This window comes from Phodopus roborovskii, unplaced genomic scaffold (assembly GCF_943737965.1).
Source record: "Phodopus roborovskii unplaced genomic scaffold, PHOROB, whole genome shotgun sequence".
Classification (NCBI taxonomy): Eukaryota; Metazoa; Chordata; class Mammalia; order Rodentia; family Cricetidae; genus Phodopus; species Phodopus roborovskii.
This window is the reverse complement of record NW_026126651.1, coordinates 11,282,944-11,292,319: the sequence shown is the minus strand read 5'-3', so window position 1 is coordinate 11,292,319 and position 9,376 is coordinate 11,282,944. Positions and strand designations below refer to the sequence as shown.

General features: G+C 35.4%; 1 protein-coding gene across 1 annotated transcript in view; it reads left to right on the top strand.

Annotated features, from left to right (window-relative positions):
- Nucleotides 1-3,431: 3,431 nt before the first annotated feature.
- Nucleotides 3,432-9,376, top strand: part of Snurf (SNRPN upstream open reading frame) — an 89,523-nt gene continuing 83,578 nt past the window's right edge. Inside the window, exon 1 of the mRNA XM_051174173.1 lies at nt 3,432-3,447. Within this exon, the coding sequence (XP_051030130.1) occupies nt 3,434-3,447 (14 nt within the window). The 5' untranslated portion in view covers nt 3,432-3,433. The remainder of the gene's footprint in view (nt 3,448-9,376) is intronic.

Below are 9,376 nucleotides of genomic sequence, written 5' to 3'. Positions count from 1 at the left end.
TTCTTTGCTGTATTCTAGTTTCTAGAGAAGTAGATGTTTGTAGTGACTTTGAAAGATGCTCCTTTTTCCAGAGAAAGTTGGGTGTCATTTATTTCCTCTCACGGCCACAGTGCTACTCCTTGTGTGCAAAGAGGCAATGACACCCAGGACTTACTGTACTGCTTTATACATTCTTCATCACTACTAGAGATTTTTATTTTCTTTTTCAAATATCCCCATTTATATTTATAGAGCTTGTGTTTCTCAATGGTCAATGAGAACATAGTATAACCTTATAAAATTTTCCCTTACACTTCATGTACTTATTTCTATGGGCACAATACTATGAAGTATGAAGATACCTCTAAGTTTGTTCATTGTTACCTTGAATCCAGACCCCTGGAATGGTGAACTATGAAGATGAAGACATTGATGATACCTGTGTGTGTGTGTGTGTGTGTGTGTGTGTGTGTGTGTGTGTGTGTGTGTGATTATGGGTTTAGTGGCCTGTGTCCTCCCACACTAAGCATTAATCAAGAAAATACTACCACAGACTTGGCTACAGGTTAATCTGATGGAACAATTTTTCAATTGAGGTTGCATCTTCACAGATGACCAAGTTTGTGTTAATTTGGAAAGAAAACTAATCACTACACCACTCTTGTTGGTCTCAACCCTTTGTTCGTCTCAACTCTCCCCCATTCTCCTGTCCTGGACATGCAACACACTTAAAACTAACTGTTCAACTGGGTGTAGCACAATTTTGCATGTGGTAATTTTGTATATTATAACAGCTTTAAATCTACCTTGCTGTTAATACAGCTTCTTATCGGCCTTTGCTTCATCTGTACCAGCTCTCTGCCTGTAGTGAAGTCTCTTTAACTCCTTCTATCCATTTTGCAATTCTCTCTCTTTCTCCTTCTCTCTCTCTTCGCACTCTCTGAGTGTGTGTGTATATCACACACATATGAAAAATTGTGTTCAGTTGAATTTAATCTCAGTTAATAGTCATAGTCATGATCAGAATAAATTTTCCAATTATTGCTATTGGTCAATTTTGTATGTAAATCAGATTATTCATATAAATATATTCCTCAATAGCCCTGATGTAATATAGTTATCACTTATGCAAATGTAAATCTCTCTTGATTTAGTTTTTTGGCACTTACCCTTAAATACATAAATTTAAAATAGAAGTAAATACAAAATTGGGTGTGTTATCAAGGCAATAGCAACCTAATAGAAACACAATTCCTTAGTAGTGGCAATTTTCATGAAGTTAGTTTAGATAAAAGCTTATTATCCATCTCCGATTTTCTCAGAGAACGAAGCCTTTATTTCACTAATACTTTGTATTGTTCTCTTTGCTTCTATTTATTTCTGTTTTATTGATTTCAGCCCTCAATTTGATTATTTCTCTACTCTTCTTGAATGATTTTGCTTCCTTTCAATTTAGAGCTTTCAGATGTGTTGTTAAGTTGCTAGTATGTGATCCTTCCAAGATGTTTATGTAGTCACTTACTACTATTAACTTTCCTCTTAGCAGTTTTCATGTGTTCCATAAGTTTGATTTAATTGTGCATTTTATTCACATTTTTTGAGAGATGCCACCATTTCTGTAGAAGGACCCCAACCCGAATGCTGTGGTCAGTGTCTCTAGAGAAAGATAATTTATTAAAAATAAGATAATCATGTTAATGGTGATGATAGATATGAAGAACAGAGTGAGATGGTTTGGAATGTCTTGGAATGTCTTGGATGTTTGGAGTAATTAACGATGAATCATATAATAAAATATATTGTGTGAATATATAAAATTATCAAAAAATTTACCAAAGTGTTATTTTAAATATTACAGTATTTTTAAGTTAGGAGTTAAAAATATTTCAACATATAAGATGTTGTTAAGTCAAGTTATATTTTCTTCATATTGTTTGTAAATGAATGTTTTCCTCCCTCTTGCTATTATTGATTACAAATACAGTGTGGATCTAATTTGGCAATATCTTCACAATAATAGGAGTACTGGAAAGGGTGTTCTATTGTTAAAAGCAACTACTTCCATGCCAGAGCCCTAGAGTTTGGTGTAAAACATCCATGTAAGGCATCTCATAACTGCCTGTGACTCTAGCTGTTGGGTGTATCAATTATCTCTGGTCTCCATTAACACCTCTAGGCATTTGTGTGGAAACACACACACATAGAAAGAAATACATACAAATAATCACAAATAATAAAAGATAGTCAATTGTAGTAGCACATGCCTTTAATCTCAGCACTCACCAGGTTAAAGCTGGTGGATCAAAGCCCTTACAAGGAATGCCTGGTCTACAAAGAGAAATCTCATGCCAAGCAGTGCTTCACTGAAAGACCCTGTCTCGATCATAAATAAATCAAGAAAAATCTACATCCTAGCAAGTGATTTTCTTTTTAAAATGAGTATCTTAGTTTTGGTTACTGTTGATATCATGAAACATAATGACAAAAGTAACTTGGAAAGGAAAGGTTCATATGGCCTACATTTTCATATTGCTTTTCATCCTTGAAGGAAGTCAGGAAGAGAACTTGAGCAGGGCAATATCCTGAAGGCAACAGCTGATGTAGAGGTTAAGGAGGGTGCTGCTTACTGACTTGCCCCTCAAAATTGTCATAGAAACCAGAACTTAGGAATGGAAGGAACTAGAACAGAATGAGCCCATCAATGATTATTTTGAAAATCCCTATATGGAGGCACTGTTTCAATTAAGGTTCCCTCCTCTCAATGACTTTAAATTTTGTCAAGTTGACATTAAAATATCAAGCACAATAAATAAGGACTTGTCCTATTTGAATGATCACTCGACACTTTTATGAAACCTACAATTATTATTGTCATAGTAACATTTCAATCTCTTTAATATATTTAATATATATGTATATTTATACATAATACAAACATACATAATGAAGTAAAATATGATTAATGCATGTTCCTAATCAGGGTCATTTAATCATCAAAGTGTCCTCTGCCAGCAGTGCTTCACATTTCTACTGTATTAGAGGGATAAGTATGAATATAATTAGGATTATGCAGTGCACAGTACCTACAAAACAGCTTGATTTTGTTTCTGGTGATTTATACAGGGGGTTATGAATACAATCCTTTACCACACTAACAATAATAAATCGCAAAGCAAGTGGCTGACTATCTTTTGTCATTAGATTAAAAAAAAGAAAAGATTCTTAATAAATATTAATGGTTATTGCTGCCTGTCTCATGTCATTAGATTCAGAAAAAAATCTTGAGTCCCTGCAGCCTGGCCAACATGAATGCATGCATGATTGTGGGTTGTATTGACTCACTAGCCCAATCTGGGCGTTGGGAGTGTGATGTAGCAAATCAGTGCAGCAGCAAGTCCTGCTCAGAGGAAATGAATAGATGCCTGTGTAATCCTCTTGAGGAATGGTCAAGACAATGCAGCAACAAAGGTTAGCCCCCTCTGTGCCCTGTTGTATGTTTCATAGGTAGACAATAGGTTTGAAAATTAAGTATTATAAATCTGTATATGTTACATCACTGTTGCAGAGACCTAAAATATTTTGGCTTTGTAGAATCAGAGTCCTCTCTTGTGTTGTTATGATGCAGAGTATAACTTCTCTTTTTCCCTAAGTCTTCCCTGTCCAGTTATCTCCGGTATCTTCTGGGGTGTACATTTATAGTTCAAAGCTGAGGCACTTATGATGGATTATGTGTGTTTAGGAGTGACAACAAAAATGAACAATTATGTGGTATGGGGATATTGCACAAATGTGAATATCTAACAAGATTATTTCAGTGTCTGCTTGGTACTAAAGGATGTGAGGTGAGAAAAGCATGTGAAAGGTAACACACAGATGAACATATACTATATGTCTGTAGGTCATTTGGTGGTGTCTAACAGACCATGGTCAGTTGGACCTGCCATTTCCTGTGGTTGGAGTCTAAGATTAAGTATAAGTTCTAATGCTGTGGTTTCTAAATCAACTGCAAGAAAGAAATGTGGACAGAGTTAAGTAGAAGAAGAGAGAGAATGTGTGTGTGTGTGTGTGTGTGTGTGTGTGTGTGTGTGTGTGTGTGTGTGTGTGTGTGTGTTCCACTTGAGTAGCATCCCTGAGTGGATCTATCTGTAGTATGCCACTTTGTGGAAATAGGAGCTTTCTTTTTCATTTTTTAAATTTATGTTTATTTTACATATCAAACCCACTTCTTCTCTCCCTCCATCTCATGCACCCCCCAGACCATTCTTCCGTCCCTTCCACCCCCCACTCAACCAGTAGGGTGATGCCTTCCAGGAGGGTCATCAAAATATGTCAAATCATTTGGAGTAGGGATTAGGCCCTCCCTCCAGCCTCTAGGTTAAGGGAGTATCCCTCCATGGGGAATGTGATCCCAAAGTATGCAAGCTTTTTATACAAACAGCATTATACAAACATCATTATTGTCTACACAGAGGTACAGAAGGACAAATGTTTTTCCTGTGATCTCATAGTGTTTTCTCATTTGAACATTGAGAACAAGATTACTTGCAACATGAATAAATAAATGACACAGAGATTGATTTTGGGGTTCAAGCTTCAGCTAAATATCAGAAAAGCAATGAAGCTGGCCACCAGCTATCACCTCTATCTCAGGCTGAAAGGGCTGAGCCACTCACAAGCTCTACACCAAGTCTCGAACTGCTGCCACTCCTTAGTGTAGCAGGAGAACAAAAAGCTTCTCTGAGTCCTTGCTTCTGTCTTATTCCCTTCTCTAATGTTGGAATTAAAGGTTTGAGCTATAATTCCCTTCAAGACTGATTCACTCTTGTGTAGATTTGAGTGGACATGGACTCACAGAGATTCATCTGTCTCTCAAATCTGAGTCCAAGGATTAAAGGTGTGTACCACCACCACCTAGTTTCTGGCTGCTGGGAGTAAAGGTGCCTGGCTTCTATGGCCAGTGACTGTGATTTCTGAAATCTCTGAAAAGCTTTAACTAGTCATAAACTATATCCCACCACTCTTCCTTGCCTTCATTTTATCCCTTCTTCCTTTCTTTTCTTCTTTCTTTCTTTCTTTCTTTCATCTATGATGCAATCTTGATTGTTATTTTCTAAATGCTTGGTAACTATTTTGTGTTATTTTGTCATCACTTTACCTTGTTTTGTTCACCTATCTTCATTGCAGTTTAAAAGATATGCAATTAAATGTAGCATTTTCTTTCAGACATCATCTGACTGATAAGTCCATGAAGCATGTCTCCTTTCTTTCATTAATTTCAAAAGTGTATTTAAATTTAGATATAAGTAATTTTGAAAATGAAGGGAGGGGCGTCCTGTTGCAGCATCCCTTTTTCCACAAGTTGTCACTTCTGCAAACATATTATTAACACAGTTATAGCACAGTAGAGGTGATAGTCTGGTCAACACAGCAAAGCCTGAGATGATAGATTTTCATACCCCATACCATCCTATACCAAGGAACTACAATAAAGCAGGGAACATTGCATTGTTTTTATCAAGAATGTGAATTTTGCCAGGAATGGTAGCTACAATGCAATTTTTCTGGCTACAGCAGCTATGCCTTGTAGGTAGTGAAAAGCTAGAGGAATAACATGGGGTTGTGCAGTTTGTACCACTGGGGTTAGCAGCAGACACATTATCCTGTAGTAAGTTAAGATGGGAGCTGACCTCATGAAATATCAGAGATTTATGTAGTATGTGATTGCATGGCATTGCCTGTTATTTCTTTGTTGTATTTTAGTATCTAGAGCAGTAGATGTTTTTAGTGACTTTGAAAGATGCTGCTTTCTCCAGATAAAGGTGGGTGTCATTTATTTCCTCTCGCTGCCACAGTGCTACTCCTTGTGTGCAAAGGGGCAATGACACCCAGGACTTACTGTGCTGCTTTATACATTCTTCATTACTGCTAGAGATTTTTATTTTCTTTTTCAAAAGTCCCCATTTATTTTTATAGAGCGTGTGTTTCTCAATGGTCAATGAGAACTTAGTGTAAGCGTATAAAAATTTCCCTTACACTTCATGAACTTATTTATATGGAAACGATACTATGAAGTATAAAGATACATCTAAGTTTGTTCATTGTTACCTTGAATCCAGGCCCCTGGAATGGTGAACTATGAAGATAATGGCATTCATGATGCATATATAAATATATATATATATATATATATATGTGTGTGTGTGTGTGTGTGTGTGTGTGTGTGTGTGTTTTAATAGTGTCCTGTGTCCTCTTACATTAATCATTAATCAAGAAAATATTGACACATACTTGGCTACAGGTTAATCTGATGAAATTATTTTTCAACTGAGGTTATGTCTTCACAGATGACCAAGTTTGTGTTAATTTGGAAAGAAAAATAATCAGCACACAACTGTTGTTGGTCTCAACCCTCCAACTTTCTCTTCTCTGGGAAGTGCAATACACTTAAACCTGTCTGTTGAACTGGCTGCAGCACAATTTTGTATGTGGAAATTTCTTATATTATAACAGCTTTATTTCTACCTTGCTATTATACAGCTTCTTATTATGTCTTTTTTTAGGGCTTGCTTTTATCTGTATTGGCTTTCTGCCTGTAGTGACATCTTCTGAACTCTACCATCTCTTTAACTCTTTCTATCCTTTGTGCAATTCTCTCTCTCTCTTTCTCTCTCTCTCTGTATGTTTAGTGTTTATGTATCACACACATGAAAAATTGTGTACATTTGAATGTAATCTCAGTTAATATTCATAATCATGATCAGGATAAATTTTCCAATTATTGCTATTGGTCAATGTCGTTTGAAAATCAGATTACTCACATAAATATATTCCTCAATAGCCCTGATGTAAAATAGTGATCACTTATGCAAAGGTAAATATTTCTTGATTTATTTTTTTGGCACTGACCCTTAAATGCATAAATTTAAAATAGAAATAAATACAAAATTGGGTGTGTTAGCAAAGCAACAGCAAACTAACACAATCACAATTCCTTAGTAGTGGCAATTTTCATGAAGGTGGTTTAGATAAAAGCTTATTATCCATCTCTGATTTTCTCAGAGAACCAAGCCTTTATTTCACTGATACCTTGTATTGTTCTCTTTGTTTCTATTTATTTCTGTTTTATTGTTTTCAGCCCTCAATTTGATTATTTCTCTACTCTTCTTGAGCTTGCTATCTTTTAATTTATAGCTTTCAGATGTGTTGTTATGTTACTAATATGTGATCTCCCCAAGACATGTATGTAGGCACTTATTACTATGAACATTCCTCTTAGCACCGTTTTCATGTATCACATAAGTTTGGGTTTATTGTGCATTCATTTTCATTCATATTTTTTGAGAGATGCAACCATTTCTGTAGAAGGACCCAAACCACAATGCTGTGGTCAGTATTTTCTAGACATAGGTAGTTTATTTAAAATAAGATAATCATGTTAATGGTGATGATGCCTATGAAGAACAGAGTGAGATGGTTTGGAATGTCTTGGATGTTTGGGGGAATTAATGATGAATGGTAATATAAAATATATAGTGTGTATACATAAAATTTTCAAATCATTTACAAAAGTATTATTTTAAATATTACAGTATTTTTAAGACTTTATAATATTTCATCATATATGATGTAGTTAAGTCAAGTTATATTTTCTTCATATTGTTTGCTAGTGTCTGCTTTCCTCCCTAGTGATATCATTGATTACAAATTAAAATTTGAAAGGTTTTAACTTAAATGAAAATAAGAGATCCCTTCACTTAATAAATTAAAATGAAATACTGGGTTGGCTTGACCATCATTAATAGAAGAACAGGTGCCTAGTCTCACTGCAACTTGGTATAATATAGCTGGCTGATATCCATAGGAGTCCTGACCTTTTCTGAAGAGAAATTAAGGATAAAGAGTGGATGAGTTATGTAAGAGTGGATATTTAATTTTCTAATTCTATCCTGCTCTATAATAAATAAGTGGTTGCAAAGAATCTTTCTTCAGTTTTCTTGTTTAGCTAACCCACATATAATCCATGACTTAATATTGTCAAAAAATATGAAAGTTGGCCCTGGCATGATGCAGCAATCTTTAATTTCAGTGTTAGGAATCTGAAGAAAAATAAACTATGAGTTCAAGATCAGCTTATTCTACAGAGGAAGTGTTATGTTTCTCATGTCTGTCAGAAAGGGAAGAAGCCCTGTGTAATTCATTTATCTACATCATAAATTTACATTGGTATACTTTGTGTGGGGTTATACATTTAAACTGGCATCTTATGTAAAGTTTGGAGCAGTCACTATCAATTATAAAAAATTTAAAAAATTGCTTTCAAAGCCATATTTGCATTTTTATAAATAATGCCCTTTCTTGATTGTATAGTGCTGGTTTTCCAATTTCAAAGCACAGTCATCCACTGTCTACAGTTTCCCTTGCCATTAGTCTTTGATATTCAGACATGGATATTGTTGAGCTGATAATATATTTACATTTATTTGAAAAATGGAATGTATGGATTCTGACCAGGCAGAAATTTGCCCTGATTTTTGTTGTTGTTTGTTTGTCTGTTGTTTGCACATAGAGTGTGGATCTAATTTGGCAATATCTTCACAAGAATAGGAGTACTGGAAAGGGTGTTCTACTGTTAAAAGCAACTACTTCCATGCCATAGCCCTAGAGTTTGGTGTAAAACATCCATGTAAGGCATCTCATAACTGCCTGTGACTCCAGCTGTTGGGTGTATCAATTATCTCTGGTCTCCATTAACACCTCTAGGCATTTGTGTACAAACATACACACAGAAAGAAATACACACGTACAAATAATCACAAATAATAAAAGATAGCCAATTGTAGTAGCACATGCCTTTAGTCTCATCGTTTAGCAGGCGAAAGCTGGTGGATCAAAGCCCTTACAAGGAATGCCTGATCTACAGAGAGAATTCTCATGCTAAGCAGTGCTTCACTGAAAGACCCTGTCTCGATCATAAATAAATCAAGAAAAATCTACATCCTAGCAACTGTTTTTTTAAAAAACACAGTTGTCTTAGTTTTGTTTACTATTGCTAAGATGAAGCATAATCACTAAAGTAACATGGAGAGGAAAGAGTTCATATGGCCTACGTTGCTTTTCATCATTGAAGGAAGTCAGGATTAGAATTTGAACAGGGCAATATCCTGAAGGCAGCAGCTGTTGTAGAAGTCATGGAGGTTGCTGCTAACCAACCTGACCCTTGAAATTGTCATAGAAACCAGAACAACCAATATTAGGAATGGAAGGAACTAGAACAGACTGAGCCCATCAATGACTATTTTAAAAAATGCTCTATATGAGGCACTTTCTCAATTAAGGTTCCCTACTCTCAGATGACTTTAGCTTTTGTCAAGTTGACATTAAAATATCAAGCACAATA